The 21,129-nt window shown below is 40.7% G+C and overlaps 1 protein-coding gene across 5 annotated transcripts in view; it reads left to right on the top strand.

Moving 5' to 3' along the window:
• Positions 1 to 365: 365 nt before the first annotated feature.
• SYNJ1 (synaptojanin 1) overlaps positions 366 to 21,129 on the top strand; it is a gene marked incomplete at both ends in the record, with an annotated part of 71,562 nt that continues 50,798 nt past the window's right edge. For 3 of the 5 annotated variants that reach the window (XM_084231002.1, XM_084231001.1, XM_084231000.1), the window contains 4 exons: positions 385 to 500; positions 1,215 to 1,342; positions 17,099 to 17,185; positions 17,619 to 17,886. In XM_084231002.1, coding sequence (XP_084087128.1) covers positions 385 to 500; positions 1,215 to 1,342; positions 17,099 to 17,185; positions 17,619 to 17,886 — 599 coding nt within the window. Of the gene's footprint in view, positions 501 to 1,214; positions 1,343 to 17,098; positions 17,186 to 17,618; positions 17,887 to 21,129 lie in introns of those variants that run through there. The other 2 variants (XM_084231004.1, XM_084231003.1) reach the window with 2 other exon arrangements.

The raw sequence follows: 21,129 nt of genomic DNA, 5'->3' as shown, positions 1-21,129 counted from the left end.
AGGCGCGGGCGCTGCTCTGAGACACCATGGACAGCTCTTCGGGCGCCGCCGGCCGCGCCCGCCCCGCGCCCACCCGGACGGCGGGGCCGGCAGGGGGTGGTCCCGACGCCCAGGTTGGGCACGACCAGTACCCGGTCCCGACGCCCTTCCCGGAGCCCCTCCCTGGCGCCCGCGGGAGGGCGGGTGAGCGCCGAGGAGCCCGCGCGAGGGGCCGGCGCGGCGAGTCCCCCTGCCCCGCAGCCCCCGCAGGGGGCCCGGCCGCCGCCCCGGGGCCCGCGGCCCAGCAGGGTCCCGCCTGGGGCCGCGGGGGCCGCCGGGTGGGCGGGGCCTCCGGCGCACGCCCCGCCCCCTCCCGCGAGGGCGGCCCCGCCCCCGCGCGGCGCAATGCGGAAGCGCTGGGCCTGCTGGGGCGGAAGTGACGGCGCGGGCGGCGGCGCCGGCTGCGGGAGCCGGCGGAGGAGGGGCCGGCGGGGGCGAGCCTGCCGCGGGGGGCGGGAGCGGCGCGGCCAGACCCTCGGCGGCCGGGCGCGCGGGCGGCGCTTCCCAGGCGGGCTCCGCCGCCGCAGCCGGGCGAGCTCGGTGAGGGGCGCCCGCGGCCCGGGGCGGGGCGGGGCGGGGGGGCGCCGGCCGGGGTGACAGCGCTGTCAGCCGCCGCGCGGGTCGGGGCGCGGGGCGCGGCGCGGGGCTCCGGGCGCTGCGCGGGGCAGCGGCCGCCGCGGTCTCCGCCCCCGGGAAGGGCCGCGCTCCGGGGCGCTCGGCTCCCGGGACCCCGCGGAGCCCCGGGCGGCCGCTCGCGGGGACGCTCCCGCCGGCTGCCCCGCGGCGCCCGCCCGGAGCCTGCGGCGCGGGGTCCGAGCCCGGCCCGCCCGAGCCCCGGCAGCGGCGGGAAGTTTCCGAGTCGGTCCCTCCCGCGGCGACGCACCCGGGCGGGAGCCGGCGAGCAGCCCGGCCCGGGGCTCGGGGTCCCCGGCCCCCCCGGGAGCGCGGGCGCGCGGGGCTCGGGCGCCGGGGACGGCGGGGGTCCGCTCTGCCTGCAGGGAATTAAGTGACGCCTCATCTTTCTGGAATAAACCATCCTCTGCCGGAACTCCCTCCCCCTCCCCCTGCCCCCCGCACCCCAAGCCCGGCGGGGAGCGCCCGGGAGGCCTCGGGCCCCGCAGGAGGACGCGCGCTCACCGTCGGGCTCTCGTGTCCGCAGGGCCCTGCGAGGCGAGCAGGATGGCGTTCAGCAAGGGGTTCCGCGTTCACCACAAGCTGGACCCGCCGCCCTTCAGCCTCATCGTGGAGACGCGGCACAAGGAGGAATGTCTCATGTTCGAGTCCGGGGCCGTGGCCGTGCTCTGTAAGTGCCCTGCAGCCCGGCTGGCCGCGGGCTCTGCATTTGAGATACTCCACATTCAGCCTTTTTCAGCAAAAATCCTGACCCCCCCCACCCCCCGCCTTACTGTGCTTTCATCTTGTTTTCATCAAACGTGTTTTTTTCTTCTCCCTGGTGTGAGCTTATGGTAGGCCGAGGGGGAGAGTCAGGTGTGGGTGACAGGTTTGTGCTTTTATGTGTTCTGCTGCCACTTCTAGAAGTAAATCTTTCCCAAGAAATACTGTAATTTTTATTGCATCACCTAAACCTGTACAATGGTCTGCTTGGTGTTTTGACCGTAGAGAACAGAATTTCTTGTAGGTCAGTTATACTAACAGTCTGTGAAAGTATTTATCTCATCTTAATGACGTCTCTTAATAGTGTGGACCTTATGTTTTCAGTAAGAGAATTGGAAACAACTTCTTAAATTTTGTGTGGGGTATCTCACTTATTTTATTTGCTTATTTGAAATTACGTTCGGGGAGGTAAAGTTGACTTACAACACTGTGTATGTTTAAAGGGTGTGCGTTCTCACATCGGGTCCACCACCAGATCACCAGTAATCCTCTTCCTTTGGCCTCTGAGCCCCCTCCCTTCTTTGACCCCCATCTTTCACCCTCTGGTATCCCCAGTTCTGCTGTCAGATTTCAAGGGTTTGTTTTGGTTTGGTTTTACTGCTCCCTTTCTTTGTTTTTTATGTTCTCCATGCTTCATACTATTTTAAAAATCATTTTGATAGTCTTTTAAAGAAAAGAACCACTGTACCACAAGGAAAATAGTAAACAGATAAGGTTTGTGTTATTTTGTGGGCAGACTGATGAAACTGAACCTAAAAAGATTGGTTTGAATATTACATTTTTTCTTAATACAAGATCGTTGACAGATAACTCAGGTATCTGGAGTTATCTTGTGTGTCAACATAAATGTGATTTTTTTTTTTGGAGACTTTGTAATGATAACTGCTTGCTCTTTATCATGTTTTTGCTATGTTAAGATCAGTTTAGTTACTCATCATATTTTTACAAATTAAAAATAATGTTTGATTGAATACTTACAGATATAAGCCCCAAATATTTTAAACTGGAAAACTTAGTCCAGATCCAATAAGTAAAAAGCATAAAGACCCTAATCTTTGCATGTAGACTGTTAATATCTGTTAGTGTTTACCTGATCTTAATACTCTAAAATAGTAAAATTTTGTACTGACATAAAGAAAAGTGTTAAAGAACAGTGTATAAGATATACATATTTGTGGTACATAGGGTAACATGGTTTGAGCAGGAAGGGACTGAATTTGCTCTAGAAAGCAAGTATTACTGATAGGGTTTTACTCAACCAGTATGCACATAATTTATTGAAACTTTTTTATACTCAAGGTACAATATAATATGCTACAATATAATTTGCATAGCAGATATTTTTATACCAAAAATATAATTCGTATGCTGATGAATTCTTTTTTTTATCAGAAACGTAGATTTTTTTTAAAGATTTATTTATGCATACAAGAACTGGGGTACAAGTCAAAAGTACGGGGTGGGGGTGAGAGGACTCACCAGAGAGAGTGGGGAGCAGAACAGGCAGATCTACTGAAATACACTGCTGAGGGGAGCAGCAGGCAAGACAGGAGAGGTCTATTGCACCATGTGCGTAGCTCCGTGGCAGGCCAGGGGATCAAACTCGTGCTGCAGAGGTTGTGGATTACTTCATAGTGCTGTGCTTAACTCCTTGCACCACCAGGGAAGCCCTGCTGATGAATTCTTGATTGAAAATATCTGGGGAAAAAGGTTTGGTTTATATGTGAAATATTTTTCAGCTCTTTGTGTGTTTTTGTGATATCACCTGATTTCCTAATTTGGCTAAGTTCTAAATGTTTCTCAAATCATAATTTTGGAAATAATGGGAATTCAACTTTTTATCTGCAAAATATGCATTATCTATCTATAGTTCTTAGGATTATTGCTATGTTTTACTCCAAGGTCAGAAGCCTGTGATTAAAGACAAAGGTACTTAAACCATCCATTTTGACATTAACGTTCATCTTAAGGAAAAAGAATATTAAAAATGTTGCTTTAAGTATTTGCAGTTTTTATCTTCATTAGCTTTAGACTATGTAAGTAATTCAGAAGAAACTTTAAATATTGCTTCTCTGTAAAGCTAGCACAGTGCATTTATAATCTCTTGGCTGTATTATTAGCTTTCTTACTATAAACCTTACGGTACTACTTAAAGTATTAATATTTAAGAGCAAACAGACCTTTTTGTAAATCATGGGACTTAGAAATTTAATTTGACATTCAGTTTGGAGTGATGCCAAGATATACATTGCAGAGTGTTCATTTTTAAAAACTTGACATTTTAAACATGTCTGTCTTGTACAGGGAACTGTACTTGGAAAATACCAAAGTGTTCTTGTTTTCATCAATCCCAGTTTCAGCGCATCTTGCATTTTTACCTACCAGAAGAATCTTCTAAAATTATTTTTGATATTAAACCAAACTGTAACCTCATTTTTTCAGTAAGGTTAAGTTCAGATCCCTTAACCTGTCTATCAAGACATTCCATAATTTGACCCCTCCCTGCTTGTCCAGTATTGATTTCTTTTAGGGAGACTCTGGTGTTTCCTCAGTGCTTTCCCAAATTACCAAGCTTTTCCCAGCTTAGCACTTGGCGTTCCTTATGCCTCCTTCCTTGGGTTGCTAGAATGCTTTTCTCTAGGTTTCAAATCCAATTCTCCCAGGCTCTGCTCTCCTTCCTCCTGAAGAACTGCCCCACCCACACACTCCAGCTCACTCTGGTCTCTTCTTTCTCTTGATTTCTTTAGAGCTTAATCTGTGTGACAAGGTGAACACTTGATATGCTGTTTTTTGTACTCTCTGTGCATCATGTAGATGTTTTTCTGGAAGGTAGGTGGTGAAAATGACCTATCAGGACTCAGTCTTCATTACCCAAAATTTATGATTTCTGCAAGCTCCATTGCCCTGACTTTATAAAGTTTAAAAAATTAGACTTCTTAGGCAACACATATCTTTGAGGATTGGCAATTACTTAATTTTCTTGGCTTATGCACAGAAATACCATGAGCTACTTCACATGAAATGTTCCCTCTCATTTTATTAGCACAAATAAAAAAAAATTAAGGTCCAAGTGAAAATGCTATGAAAATAATCTCAGACCATGGATCCTCTTGGGGATAAAGTATCCACTAACCCAGCCTTAGAACCCTGTCTTTCTCTTGATCTTATTCTGAGCTTAAATCAGTCATGGTGCTGTGCCTTAATCAATCAGTGAAGCAGTTTTCAGCCCGAACTGCACATTATAATCACCTGGGGAGGTTTTACAAATACTGGTTGCCAGGGCTGCAGCACCTCCAGAGATTCTGATATAATTAGATTGGTGTGATCATTTATGAATATAGTTTGATAGGCCTTTCTAAGACAAATTATGTGATAACTTTTTTGGCTTGCAAATTTTATCTAGAAGAATCATGTCCCCCGAATTTTAATGCTATTTTTGACTCGAATGGGGCTGTTAATAAGTTTACTTAAAACCATCAGCCTGAACCAAGTGCTGATGTTCCCATAGCACTTATAGTCTAATGCTTTCATGCTCCCTGGAGCTGTGTTCAGGTTTCTGTGTCTGGATATAGTAGTCCTTGAGCAAAAGACCGACATCTTAATGACCTTTGTATCCCTAGTGCTTAGTGTAGCGTTTTGCTCATACTTGCAGAAGAAATAGTTATTAAATATGTGGCATAGAAGGAAAGACCAACCTAAACTAGATCAAAAAGTTGACAAAAAGGCAGTATTCTATGTTTGAAAGTACAGTACCTGTTCCTGTGCAGTTTTTTTTCTGTCTTGTAAAGAATTGCTATTTGACTAAATAACGTATAAAAGACCTATATTATACATTTTTGGATTTGTTACTGAAAAATCCTATTGAAAATAACTATTAACCACATTATTAAGGTTTATCTGAAATGCCAGTTGAAAATGTGTATAATGAATACTATATCTGACTTGTTTTAAATTTTGCTTAAAATAATTGTTTTATTTCATTGCATTTGTTTTTTAAAAAAAACCCTCTGAAATGTTCTTATTCTTAGATAATAATTTATTTTTTAGTAATGTGCTCATTTTTAGTGTCACTCATTTTTGACAATTATCCGTCCAGAAAGATGTTCAGTTGAATTTAAATGTGATGTCTGTGGCCCAGTGGAGCCATGAACTCTTGTCTAGTGTACTGTTTGGACCAGTGTAAGCAGCAAGAGTGATGGTCACAAAGCAAGTTATAGCACTCCTTATTTTTCTTGGAAACTAATTTATTAAAAGATAAAAGAAAACATCAGTTTTGTGCAGGTTTGGTTTTCCTAGTTTTTCTAGTTACACGTCTGAAAAGACCATAATAGGGGAAGAACAAGTAGCCTGGTCAGACATATGCATGCATTGAATTCACAGGCTCCCTCATTATTTCATAGCCCCACTCATGCTTCAGTAAAGGTAAAGAATTTATAATTGTATTCTAAATAGAAGATGAAGTAAAGAGAAGATCAACACATGGGAAATGAAAGGTGGGTCTGACAACTGGCTAATAGGTGGGAATGTGAGGTGGTGATAGAAATTCCTCGCTCTTTTGCTCTCTTTGATGTCACATACTTGTAAGATAATAAGGATTGACTTTTTTATGACTAGTGGTAAGATTATGTTCAGGTTTTCCAAGTAGCATGATTTGATTCAAATTGGGACTGAAATCGTGCGTTTATGTAGACGGTAAGGTTGTATCACTCACTCTCACTCTAGTTTTACCCAAGTTGTCCATCTGAGTTTTTTATTGTCCACTTGTTTTTCTTTTGTCATGGCAATATAATTTGTAAAGCTATAGGACTGTTTTCTGGAGCTCTTCGTCACAGAAGTGAAGTATTCTATATGAACTTGCCCTTTAAAGGAATAGTTGTAATGAAATAATAGTCACCTTTTACTAGAAACTACCTTTGCTGGTCACAACAGTCCAGCCTGAGGTTCCTTAACTTTATTGTTTCATGGCATCCTTGGACTCTCATCAAGTTTTTCACAACACCCCTAGGCTGCAGTTCTTATTCCCTAGTTCTACTTATTCCCTAGTTAGTTCCAAACAGTAAATATTTTTTTTCTAACAATTTTAGTGGCTGTTTGAAAAAATAATGTAAATAAATTGAAAATAACTTTGTTCCTTTATCAATAACCACAGTTATTCACTGATGGTATGTGTGTGCCTGTTGAGCATTGAGTAGCTTTTTAGACCTTAGAATCATATTGAACAGCAAGCACCACCCTCATTTCCTTCCCACATTGATTTTTATCACAGCAACCACTGAAAACAGCTTCACAAAGATACGTCATCAAAGGAAGGCACCACAATCTGATGGTAAAACTCTGAACTGCCCCTCAAACTAAAGGCTTAGGCAGTGTCCTGCGTCTGTTGTCTATCTCTGTGTTTTCTCTAGACTATCCTGCAGCTCTGCTGGGAGTTTATAGAAGTGTCCTGAGCGTGTCAGCTTTCAGCTTAGGAGATGTGGCCTTAGATATGTTTTATTTCATTTAATTTCTATGGCTTGTGCTTTTATCCCCATTTCATAGATGTGGAAACTGAGGCTTGGAGAAATTAAGTAACTGCTCCAATAATTCAGTCTCAGCATGTGTTATTTTCCCTATAATTCTCACTTGTGCTGTTGTGGGAAGGGAGACTGTTACTTCTGGCCTGAGAAATAGAGTAAAATGAAGAATGTCACTGGAAGACTTTAAAGTTAAGGATGAAATTGGTAGTATTTTCTAATGAGGGAAGTGTTAAGCTTGCTGTGGTTTTGGGGGGTATTTTGTCTGTAAATTATTGATATATTAACATATGAGGAGAAACATGGTTTGATTTATAGAGTTGGATCATTAAAAACTAAGTTTCTTTGCTGGACCAAGTTAAATGTCAGGTTCTTGATTTTTGGATGACAAGTAGTAGGTGGTGATGACAAGCCCTGTGTATAGTTTTGTTTTATTTTTAATTGCCAAGTGCTGCCAGTCAGCATGACTGCCCTTTAGATGAGTTGTGGTATCTTGTATCTTTTTAAGAAAAATTTTCAAGTTGCAGGAAGAAAACACTTTTTATAGTTGACTTAAATAGTCAACAGTTTTTATGGTTGACTTAAATAGTAATGTTTTGAAGAAAAATCAGCCTCACTTCCCTCTTGGGTGGAATAGCTAGATTAGCCTGCTGGAATCGGGCCACGGCGCTGTGTACTTCCTAAGCGCTTTCATTTCTCTTCCACTTAACTCTGCTGTGAGAAATAAAAGATAAAGGCAGAATTTTTCTTTCACAAGTAGTAAAACCCCAAATAGTGAGTTTTTTACTGCATAAGTTTGGGCCTATCAGATGTCCGGATATGTCTTATAAAATATAACTAACTCGGACTACAACAGGATTTTCACTTCTGTTGTGATAGTGCAAGGGGAACTGGATTTACCCTTCCCATTCTAAATGACAGCAACAGCAAAACAAAATGTTTAATGATTTTCAGACTTTGAAAATATGTAGGACAAGACACTGATCCCTGAGAGAAGGGAAACAAATGAGGTGAGCTTTACCATCGCTCCTGCTGACTACCTGAGAGTTTCCAGACTCCACAGAAGAGCAACAGATAAGCAACAGATTATCAAGGGTGACTACCAGAGAGATGTCATCTCACAGAGAGCTTTACATATGTATAAAGGGAGAAACTTTGCAAATGCTGATCAGTGCGAGTGTGTGAGTAAAAGTAAAGCCAAAAACTCCACCTAGTATTCTATATTCTACCCAAAGAAAAAGTCTTTCCGATCTTCAAAAGCTAAAAACCTACGAGCCAATTTTGATGGTTAACAGTTTAAATAGTACTGCTTTTCTTTACATCGTTTACATTTTCCTTTATATCTGGTGCCAACATTTTAAAAAATCCTGAGGTGAAATAGTCTGAATCAGTGAAGTTTTGTTACCTAGTATATTTTAACTCTAGGTTTGAAAGAAACAGAGTGGAATGGACTGGTGCAGTTGCCAAAAGGAGGTATAACTTTAAAAATTGCACAGCATATTTTTAATGCTGGCAATTTAAATTTGCTTGAGTGTTTAAATGCTTGTTAATAAGAATCTGTGTTTTATCTTTTCCCAGCTAAAAGATTTTGCCAGTGTAAACCATTGTTGCTCTTCCCTAGTGCTATAAAGTATCTTATGCATTCACACAGGAGGTGCTTCATAGCTATTGAGCTAGTAGCTATGAAGCTATGAATATTTGTGAATAAACTTGACATCTATGAAGCTATGAATTACTGTGAATAAACGTCATCTGGAGAGATGCATTAACTCTTCATTGTCAGTTAAACATTAACTATTCCCTCAGTTTGGTTGAAAGAATTTATATGCCCTTTAATTTCTTGGATGGTTTTGAGATAACTAAGTCAGTGAAAGAGGAAAAAAAGCACAAAGTATTAATTTATTGGCTTTGAACATATTTCTACATATTGAATGTTATGTCATACTCTTCATTCTACTACAGTTTTCTTCTATAATCTTATAAAGAGTGTTAACTTATATGAACTAGCTCTTAACAATAAATATTTATTGTGGATTCTGTTTCATTCTGTTCACTGGTGGACTATAGATTGCTGTAGTCTGTTGAATACCTATGATGTGTAGTTAAACAGAGTCTTTTAATATTCTGTGGACCGTGTGCAAATTATAGGCAAGATGAATCTGGTAATTAAGTAAATTCCTGGCTGGTTGTATATTAGTGTTCATTTGTGGTCTATCTTTCCTCAACATTAGGGATATGCTGTTGGCCTATCTTCCTTAATATTTTTGCCATTTTCTTAGATAATGGGGTAGAAACGATATCAGATTTGCCGATGTTCCAAACCTGTATGGGATTGGGATCGATAGTTGTACAGAGTATTTATTTTGTATGACACTACTAAAATTCAGCTCTTTCAAGCTGAGATAATGGATTGGCTCCTACAACCCCTTACAATGGACCAAGTTGAGTTTTGTGTACATTCCTGTAGCCACAAGGATAGCCTGTGCTTTCTGGGTCAAGCTGACGATTGGCAATGAATGTGCACATTCTGTGATTGGCTTGGTTTCCATATTCTCGAACTGTATGGTTGCTATACATGCTATACAGTAAGGCGGGATTGGAACAGATACTGAGGTGATGGTCTGACTGATGTCTACATTCGTCAGATCTACTCTTTATTTTTAGTCTTCCTTATCTGAGTGGTTGCCTGTATTAGCACTACCAGGTTGTGAAGTAGAACATATTACTAGCCCCCAGGAAGTTCTCATGTTCCTTCCCAATTATTATCTCCTCCGTGATCCCCAAAGATAATCACTGTCCTGACTTCTTATCATAGATGGCTGTTAATTCAGTTTAACACAAATGGAATCATTTGTTCTGTCCAGCGTCTTTTACTCAGTTATAAGAGAGATCACTCATATTGTAGCATATGGCAGTTGCTTATTAATTTTCATTGCTATGCAGTATTGCATTGTATGACTATTCCGATATTTATTTTGTTGACGTTTGCTTTATTTTTGTTTTACCTGTTATGAATGACACTATTATGAACATCCTTGTACATGTCTTCATATTTTTTGTTGCACATAGGTACACATTTCTGTTGGATGTATCCTTAGAATTGAATGGCTGGACTGTAGGGGATCTATGTATGTATTCATGAATACATACGTGTGTGTGTGTGTGTGTGTGTGTGTATTACCTGAGGCATTTTTGCCTCCAGTCTACATTTGGTTAATTTCTTGTTTATTCTTATGGTTTCAGCTTAAAGGTCACTTCCTCCCATAGTCATGCAGGCTTATTCTAACCACTACCCTCCCCCAACACAGTTTTAAATTAGGTCCTCCTGTTGCAGTCTGCTGAAATTCCATCATTGTGCTTATTATAATTTATAATTTTGCATTGTCTGATTATATAATGCCTATATTCCTAATAGAAAGAATTTAGACACTAATTCCTTTTTGTTTTAATTTTCTAGAACCTTGCCAGGGCCCTCATACATGGTAGGCATTTAATAAATACTTGTGTGAATGAGTGAAAGATTATTTTATTTTAAACAATTGTATAATTTATATAGAACAATAATTGGAGTTTTTTTGTTGTTTTTTTTTTTTAGATATATTTATTTATTCATACAAGCACTGGGTACAGTCAGAAGCGCGGAAGGGTGAGAGAATTCACCAGAGCCAGAGTGGGGAGCAGAATAGGCAGACTGACGAAATACAGTGCTGAGGGGAGCAGTGGGTGTGGCAGGAGAGGTCTGCGCGCCATGTGGGACCCTCACTGGTGGCCAGGGATCGAACTGTTGCTGCACAGGCTGCGGGAAGCTTCGCAGCCCAGCGCTCAACCGCTGCGCCACCAGGGGAGGCCCTAGAACAATAATTTGGATAGTGGCATGCCTTTAAACTATAATTTCTATTCATTATACAAGGAAAACCTTTTCCTTCTAAAATGATTTCTCTTTTTTGTACAGTGAACTGGAAAGGTTTTCCTGTCAGGTAGTGTTATGATCTTGGATGAATCACCTAACCTCTAGTCTTCTTCTGAAAATAAGTAGCTTGGGCTGCATGATGGTGATAGCTAGGATCCTCTGACTGGATATTGGTTCTCTCTACAGTGTTACCTGCATGCAAATAGGCCAACCGCAAGCTGTGGTGCATGCAACCACAGGCAAATTGCAGTTCTAGGAAGAGCATACTTTGTAATCTTGTTTTCAGGTTCTTAATAACTCTCTTTGGCTTGATCTCCTGTATCAGCTGAGAACAGTCTGTTCCCAGTCTGGAAGGTTTGAGCCACAGCAGAATGTTGACATTGGATAGCAGGATTTTTATTGGATAGGTGCATTATTGAGTTTGCATTGTTGTCATTCACCTGAAGTCAGAGACATTCACTTTTAAATTCAATCCCTAAAATACAATTTAAGTTATTAATTTTGTTTCCAGTCAGTGGTGGATTTAGCAATGCAAGTGTAAGCACCCACTCTATGTTTAATTAATCTATTTTATTTTATTTTATTTTTTTAAGATTTATTTATTTATGCAAGCACTGGGTACAATCAGAAGCGCGGGAGGGTGAGAGAATTCACCAGAGCCAGAGCGGGGAACAGAACAGGCAGACTGATGAAATATACTGCAGCGGGCAAAGCAGGAGAGGTCTGTGCGCCATGTAGGACCCTTGCCAGCGGCCGGGCATCAAACCAGCTCTGCAGAGGCTGCAGGCAGCTTTGCAGCCCAGCGCTCAAACGCTGCACCACCAGGGGAAGCCCTAATAAATCTATTTTGTAGTCTCACAAGTCATGAAAATAAAAAAGTATATGATTATATCTTTATTTTAATTTCTGTAGTCTTATTTTATCTGTCATTATGTGTCTTAAATTCTAATTTGAGAATGGAGGGTATAAATCTACAATGCTGAGTGATGCCAGTCATGTCATATGTCATGGTGCTATGCAAATAAAACACTCCAGCAAAAAAGGGTGTCAAATAATGTGATTGAGAACAATTGGCTGTCTGTTAAATTTTGATAGAGTAGTTGATGTATTTATCCTGAATATTTTCTGTAGTCTATAAATAGATCATCTCTACAGCTTCTATTTTTATTTCTTTAGTTTAAATAGGAAGCATTGTAGGCTCAGCCATGAACTTGTTCAGTTAAAAGAAGGTTGAAAACATGCACAGAAGTAAAATAGTGAATGAATTAAGTTGTAGGATATCACTATCCCAGTGATGAATGCAAGGAAAACAGTTTTCACAGGGTACAGCAATATTTACCCTTCCTGGGGTCTCCCTTCTGGAACTGCCAAGGCTTCTCCTTTCTCAGTTTATTACATATTTATATTTGATGAATATGTGAGGAAGAGCAGACTATGTGCTTTTCTCAAGGCTGTCGGACTTAGTGCTCCCTTCTCAGTTTATAAACATCCAAATGCCCATTGAACTTTTGACTGATAATACCTCTGATGTAATGTACTTGGAAGAAGGCACCTCTCTGATACACCTAGAATTCCAGTAGCCTTAGCTCCCTGATTGACCAGCGTTATCTTGTCTCTCTCTTTTTTACTTTATCCAATATGTCAAAGAATGTTTGAAATGTTTTCATCATTTCATTTTGGAAAGTATCAAAGAAGAGACAATAGTGTCACTGATTCCCAGGTATCCGTCACTCAACTCTATGATTATCAATTCATGGACACTTGTGTTTGTCTAGGTTGCTGTCTACTGTCTCCCCTTGGCCTTTTATATTGAAGTAAATCCCAGAGATTATTTTATTTCATCCATAAATATTTTCATGAGAATATATATTTATGACATATTTTATTTTGCTTTAAATTCTATTCCTATTCTCATGTTCACTCAGTAGATCAGAGGGCTTCTGATTATCAGTTCTGAAGATGTGGGGCTATGTTTTAAGATACAGCTGTTAACTGTAAGTTTGTGCTTAAGGAGATTTGTGTTTTCAGGAAATGCAGGTTAGCTTCAGGTTGAAGGCTAAATAAAGTTAAGGCATGAAAGAAAGATAGTGTTGAATGTGACGTGGGGAAAAGAGTTTTTCCCTTTAAACTGATGAGGGAAGTTAGGTGCTATTTTTCCTTGAGGTGTTACAGCAGTAATTTCAGAAGTGGGTCTGCGCCTTATCTTCCGTGTTGAACATGTGAGCTAAAGAGGTGCAGGCTCCTTACCTTAGCTGAACTGCTGAGGCTCTTGATCGGCTTAGAATTACTCCAAGAACAATGGTCTTCTTGGACATTCATACCTATTTGTGATAAGAAATCAGTAACTTGGAAAAAGGGAGGTTTGTTTCTCCTCCCATTGGTTTGTTTAATAGCACTACCGTGCATAGGAGGAAAAACCCACAGAGTCACTGCAAAAAAAGTCTGTCTCCTCTGTGAAAGTACAGAAGATACTGTAACAGACAGCACTAGGGAGAGTGCAGCCTGAACTGCTTCTCCCGCATTCCCTGAACTTTGATTTCTGCTCTTTCTGTCTGTTTTTCCTCTCCACACACCCTGCCATTTACTAAATTCCCCTAGTTCAGACCCTGGTTAGCATCATTTAACAATGCCTGTCTTCCCCACTCTGCCATGGTCATCATGTTTGAAAATTTCCTCACACCCATTTATATCTTTGTCTGTCTAGAAAACTGAGTTCACACAGGTAACTTCAATTCCAGTCAACTGGTGTCCAGTCTAGTTTTCTCCTTTTCCATATTTATATTCCATCTCTGACAGTGAGAAGCCTGGTTCCATTATCTGTGATCATTCGCTTTTGTGTAGCCACAGCAGCCTCTTATGCTGCCTGCCCTCTTATGCAAGCCCTCCTCACCCACTGGGGCTCCAGCACGCTGCCCTGGGCTTCCCTCTAGTGCACCCTGTTCTCCCTTTTTTTCTCAAGCTCCAACCTACCGTGCGTTACTGCTCCCAACATTCTCCCATGGACACCACCTTGCCAGTATCTTGTGCCAGGCTCCAAGAGCCTCCCCCAGGTGAAAGCCCTCTTGCTCACCTCTCATTCCAACTCCATGTGTGGGCCATCCTTCCTGACCTACTTGGGCTCTGACAGCCTGCAAAGTACCTTCTCCCATTCTACCCCACACCTTTGAAATGTTTGTGGAAGAACAGGAAACAGCTAGAGCCTTATAAATAGAAAATATTTAGAAAAAAACATTTTCTCCTATTAAATTGGAAATATCTAGAGTTTAAATTACATATGGCCCTGAAATTTCATTCACTAGTTCATTGTGCATAAAATTTTTAAACACCTACTGAATGCCCAGCACTGAGCTTGGCCATTGGGATAGGGCAGTGAACCAGACAAAATCCTGTGAAGCTGTGTTCTGTGACTCAGGTTGTTTAGCTCAGACAAGTGTGTAACAAATAAGTAACCTCTCCGGTCCTCTTTCCTTACATATCAAATGGCAATAGCAGTAATTTTGCTCATGGGGTTCTTGTGAAAATTGAATAATGCATGAAAAATGCTTAGCCTAGTGTTAGTCATCATCATCCGCAAACAAATCATCATCCGCAAACAATATACAAGCAGCACAGCTGAAACGTTCTTTGTCTCTTTAAAAATCGTTTTAAGATTCCACTTAATATTTTGAGGGGAAGCCAATATATTCCTGGAAAATGAAATCTTATGTATCAATTACTTTTCCTTTCCTTTAGCATTCTTCTAAGTAACGTGACATTTGTTTGAATTGAGTGACAGTCTTTACCGGGCCTGAGAGAGATTATTCATGTATTTGGAGCACAATTAATGAAGAGATGATTATTCATTATTAGAACATTTTGTTGCATAGTAATTTTAGCTAGTGACTATATTACTATATTAGTGATGGTAATTTAAATGCAGGTAGCATGTAACCTATAAAGCTCTAGTGTAATATTTGTCCTAAAAGCCATGCCTTTCATCATCAGAAATATAACAAGTCTCATGAATGTTTGCTTTTGTGTAATGTGGTACTCTTAACAAGGCAATATTTAGGTGAAGGCAATCCTGTCTTACTTTAAAAAATATAATTAAATATATGTTGTGATGTTTTATATTTGTGTTACCTGTCATTGAATGTTAGGAGTAACTGTTTTATTAACATACGGTATAATAATAAGAGGAGCTCTAGGAATACAGAATTAAATAAAAATAATCCCCAGAATTTTAGTGACTTGGTGAAATCTTCATTTCCTCAATTCATACTGGGTGGTTTGATAAAGAGAAAGGCCCACACCTAATGCTGAGCATGCTAGAGAATAATGACAGGATCAACTTAATGGAGTGATTGGGTCGTTTGGTCTCAGCCTATGCTTCAACTTGCAGAACACAGCTCATTCGAAGGCAGAAGTGGGGTAACTAAGAAGAAAGCTTATTGAGAGCAGAGGGAGTGAAAAGCAATGAAACATCAGGCAAAGTGAGATGGTCTGTAGCACCCTGCAGAAGAGTTGCTAGTCAAACGGAAAGATCTTTAATGTAGAGGACTGTGGAGAATTAGGCAAAGCAGTAGGCTGCAAAGAGAACCCTTTTTTGGCAATAAAACTGAGACGAAATGGAAAGGCCATCAGGATCTGCTTGCATGTTTACATGTATTGCCAAAATCCTGTATTGCAGATACAGGAGTGAGAAGGTAAGTAAGGAGCCAGGCAAGAGGTGAGATGGGGGAGCAGAGGAATGTAGAGAGTAGAAAAAGGAGGGCAACAGAGGGGGACAGAAAAAGGAAGGGCCAGGACCCAGCCAGAAAAAGGATCAGACCTTTCCAGTCTTGTAGACCTTAGAATGTAATTTTTGTAATTGTCCTTTGAGATACTAGCTGTGGTTTATTTCTTTGTCAAATTTTCAGTAAGTGTAAATGCTCACAAGTAGAAAGGCTTTTCCTTTAAAGCTTCAGGATTTGTTTTTGTTTTTCTCAGTAGAACAATCACAGTAGCCTGCTGCAGGGAAATTATCCCATGGGTTATATTTATTAGCAAGACAACATTAGCTTAAAGGAGAATAAATAAATCAGATGGAGGAGGCCAGACTGAAGACTCCTCTGTTCCTGTGCTAAACTGTGTAGTCAAGTATTGCCATAGGCTTTCATTTTTTGTCAGTCTTCCATGTGTCAAATGCTATTCTAAGTGTCAGGGAGAGAGGATGAATAGGATAGAGTTCTTGCCTTTGAGGAGTAAGCTGGCTGTTGGGAAAGACAAATGATGCAGATATATAAGATGTTTTGGCAATACAAAGAAGGAATTCTGTGAAAGAACTGTGCCTGGAGAAATAAAGAAAAGTTTCCAGAAACTGACTGTGTGCCTGTGTTTTTACAAGTCAAATAAGATTTTTGCCTAGAGGCAAAGGTCAGGTAGAGCCTTACAGGTAGAAGGCTAGATTGCCATGTAAAGGTACAGGAAGGTAAAAGAGTTGGCTTGGGCAATAGTGGGAATTTAATGTGATTAGAGCATAGGATGAAAGGGGTGGAAGGGAGAGTAATGAAAAATGAAGCAGGAAGAGGATACTGAAGCCAGATTCTTCAAGATTTCTTGTCAGGGAGGTAGGTATTGTCCTTTGGGTTTATCCTCACACAGTGATGCCAGTATTAAGAGTAGGCAAACAGATCAGTAAGACAGAGAAGAAAAAGTGAAACAACCCCCCCCCAACACGTGAATATTATTAAAGATAACAAAAATCTATGGGGAAGGGTAAATTAGTTAATAGATGGTGCTGAAATAATTTGTTGGCTCTTTGGGAAGAGCAGCTCAGTTAATTTGAGAAAATGTTTTTATGCCATATATTTATGTTTAAAATATGCAGTATAGGGCCTCCCCTGGTGGCGCAGCGGTTCAGTGCTGGACTGTGAAGCTGCCCGCAGCCTCTGCAGTGCCGGTTCGATGCCTGGCCACCAGGGAGGGTCCCACATGGGGCGACAGACCTCTCCTACCACCCGCTGCTCCCCTCAGCAGTGTACTTCCGTCAGTCTGCCTGTTCTGTTCCCTGCTCTGGCTCTGGTGAATTCTCTCACCCTCCCGTGCTTCTGACTGTACCCAGTGCTTGTATAAATAAATAAATAAATCTTTAAAATAAATAAATAAATAAATAAAATATGCAGTATAGATTTAGACATTTTTGGTTGAAACACTGGCTTTATAGCTAATTAGAATCTGATGTTTAAGGTCATTTTTCTTACCCTAAAACTTTTTTTTATAGCATCTGCAGAAAAAGAGGCAATCAAGGGTACATACTCCAAAGTACTGGATGCATATGGACTCTTAGGTGTTTTACGATTAAATCTTGGTAAGTTTTTGCCCCTATGTCAGCAGCAACTCACATTAATACATACTTTTTTCAACCTTCTTTACAAAGAATTCTCACATTCATTGTCTTATCTGAACCTCCTAGTAATCATGAAGGAAAGGTAGGGAAGTTAATGCATAGTTTTTCATTTGATAAATTTCACTTAGCCTTAAAAAAAGTAGGGGAACAATTTCAGAATTGTGAGATTATTCTGCTAATGTTTAAATCCTACATTCTACTAAATGTATTTAAAGAAGGGCTTTTTCCCCAACCTTTGCCATAATTTAGCTTTAAATTTAAACATGTCTATGGTAAATAACCATACTGTCAGACTTAAAAGATGGAGACCCAAGAAAAAAGTGGGAAGAAACTTTGATCTCTGAAAAACATTCAGGTCTTTTATCAAACCAAATCTTTGTTGTTTTTTTTGCAGGTGATACTATGTTACATTATCTGGTCTTAGTCACTGGATGTATGTCTGTTGGAAAAATTCAAGAATCCGAGGTTTTCCGAGTTACTTCCACTGAATTTATATCACTACGAGTTGATTCTTCAGATGAGGATCGGATTTCTGAAGTGCGGAAAGTTCTGAATTCAGGAAACTTTTATTTTGCATGGTCTGCATCTGGAATCAGTTTAGATCTGAGTCTTAATGCCCATCGGAGCATGCAGGAACACACAACTGACAATAGATTTTTCTGGTGAGTCTGTGTTGCATTTTCCCCTTCGTGATAATGTGTTGCGGAGTAGCTTGGCCATTGGGGCACAACATGTCCCGCATTTATCCCAGAGACAGCAGGGATGCCTGGGGACAGAGCACACTGCTCTGTCCTGCTGCAGAATCCTCACAGAGCTTGAGAGGTCCACTCAGTTTGTGTAACTTGGTGTATGACCTGAAGCCCATTCATTCTTCTTGAGCTTGACAGACCTTTCATTTCAGAAATATACTGACAATATCTTAAAACTAGGAATGAATTCGAATGAATTCATTACTCACACTTTCTGTCCTTAGTTTTGAGATGTTGTCCCTGGCAATATTGCCTCTGTGCCAACATATTTTTAATTTGAAGGTTGTAAGTAGGTGAGCTTCATTCAAGAGCAAGACTGTGAAGAAGTAGTAAACTGGGGTAAAGTTTAGTACCTAATAAAATCAGACTTAAGTAGTTAATGTGATATATTTCCTGATTATGCATCGTGTGCTGTACTGTAAGTAGTCACAAACGATAAGCAGAGCACACGTGACTATGATTAGTATTGCTTTATTGTAGCAGACCAGATTTTAAGTATAATGCTTCTCTTGTTCTCAGCCGGTGTTGATGTTGACTTTTTTCCTTAACACAGTGTACAAATTAAATGTCATTGTGTTTACATATGTTTCATGACCAAAGTTCAGAATTCTTTTCTCTCTCTCTGGTAGTTCAGCTTCAAGGTGTATTGAACCTCCTGCATATTATCTGTCCTTCACATTTTCTACCGGTGTGGTCCTTGAATAGTACATACAAGTCTCGCCATTTTTGCCTGCATGTCAGAGGGCTCCAAGTCAACAAAGTTAGAATAGGAAACTAACTTTAGAGCAATAGCTTGGTCACCTTGTGGCTCACGTGGAGGTGTCTTGGCCCAGAGTGATGGCATGGGGGGAAAGAGAGAAAAGAATGAAAAAAGGCTTAGAGCACTATACATATCTTCCTCAGCTTACAATGGAATTCTATCTTGAAAACCCACTGTAAGTTGAAAATACCATTAATCGAAACATTGGAATTCGGGGACCATCTGTATCAAAAAAAATGCTGGAAGGAACCTAGCCCACTGCAGAGTATTGGTTGTCTACTCTGATGACATGGCTGCCACTGCATCATGGGGCAGAGTTATGCCACATGTGGCTAGCATGGGCAAGGATCAGAATTCAAAGCATAGTTCCTTCTAAAGTGCTTATCACTTTTGCACCATCATGAAGTTGAAAAATCCTAAGTGGAGCCATCACTCGTTGGGGGCTGTTTGTCATCGGAGACTTGGGACCCTAGCAAAGCAAGAGAGGAAGAGGGTGGGTGGTGGGTTGATAGGGCAGGTGAGGGACGGAGTCCTGTCCTCTCATGTCAGCTCTACACCTTGTCTATTGAGAGAAACACTGACATTCCTGAAAAAAGGTGCAAGTGCTGCATAGTGACTTAGGTCAGCAATCTTTATTATTTTCTCCCTCCTCATTCTTTTACAAAATTGTTTAAATTGAGAGATAAGTTTTCCTGCCTTGGAAATCCAAGCAGGTGCAGATGCACTGGCTAAAGGATCAACAGTAAAGCACATTGGCTAAGCCTAATCAGTAGGAATAATTCATTGATCTTTTTATTCAGTTACCGGTAGATGTAGGGGCAGATTTAGATAACAGATTGCTGTGAGAGAGAGGAGCATTTGTCCTTTGGGAGACAGGTTGAACAAAAGGGAGGCTAAAACACTAAAGTTGAATTTTGAAAACACTAAAGTTGAAGTTTGCTCATACACCATTTTTACCAAAAGTTACCAATTTTTACTGAAGATTGGCACTTTGAGCTTCACTTTGCATATGAAAGTGAAAGCTTTTAGAATTCCCTATGAATACCCTTCCCACTTGGTAAAAACATTTTCCAGGATACAGCCAAGTAAGTTTTGTAATCAGGGAGTAGCAAATACCTGTTACAAAATCCAGATAGTTTCATTCTACCCGGAGATTTGAAGCCACTTCCAATTGGGAGATATTATAAATTTAAATAGAATTAAAACAGCAACACATTGACAGCAAAGAAAAATGGAAACCAGCAGCAGAGGGAGGACTCTGCCTGATGAAATGCATAGCCGCCTTCATCCCCTCTCCCCTTTAGAAACTTCAATTCTACAGTCAGATTTCTGGGTTTTGGTTTGGTTTTATCCAAACCTTTTTGTTTCTCTGTATTGTACATTTAAGTGACACCATCTGTTATTGTCTTCTTTCTTCTGACTTATTTCCCTTAGCATAACCTCCTCCATTTCCATCCATGTTGTCACAAATGGTGAGAGTTCATCTTCCTTTATAGCTGAATAATATTCAGTGTGTATACAGACCACATATCTTCCTAATCCGCTCATCTGTCTTGGGGCACTTAGGATGTTTCTATACCTTGTCTATTGTAAACAGTGCTGTGACGAACATAGAAGTGCATATTTCCCTTTGAAATTAGTGTTTGTACATTCTTTGGGCGGATACCTAGGAGTGGAATTGCTGGATCATATGGTAGATGTATTTTCAATATTTTGAGAAATCTCTACACTGTTTCCAAAGGGGCTGAAACAGCCTATATTTCCAAGGGTTTCTTTTTCTTCACATCTAGCCAATACTTTTTGTTGCTGTTCTTTTAGATATGGATTCTTCTCATAGGTGGTATTGCATTGTAGTTTTGATTTGCATTTCCCTGATGATTAGTGATGATGAACATTTTTTTCATGTGCCTTTTAGCCATCTATATGTATTCTTTGGAGAAGTGCCTATTTAGCTCTTCTGCACATTTTTTTGATTTGGTTATTTGTTTTCTTTTTGTTGAGTTGTATGTGTTCTTTGTAGATCTTCGATTATCAGCCCCTTGTCAAATGTGTGGCATGCAAATATTTTTTTCCATTCAGTAGGGTGTCTTTTTGTTTTAGTGGGAGTTTCTTTCATTGCACAGAAGCTTTTTAATTTGATATAGTTCCAGTTATATATATTCTCTTTGATTTCTCTTGCTGTTTGGAGACAAATTTGTAAAGACATCACTAAAGCCTATGTCATGGAGTGTCTGCCTATGTTTTCTTCTATGTATTTTATAGTTTTAGGTCTTACATCCAAGTTTTTTATCCATTTTGAGTTAATTTTTGTGTACAGTATGAGATAGTGATCTAACTTCATTCTTTCCCATGTAGCTATTCAATTTTTCCAACGGCATTTATAGAAAAGATTTTCC

Source organism: Talpa europaea (assembly GCF_964194135.1).
Source record: "Talpa europaea genome assembly, chromosome: 4".
NCBI classification, from domain to species: domain Eukaryota; kingdom Metazoa; phylum Chordata; class Mammalia; order Eulipotyphla; family Talpidae; genus Talpa; species Talpa europaea.
This window is presented reverse-complemented; position numbering and strand designations above follow the sequence as displayed.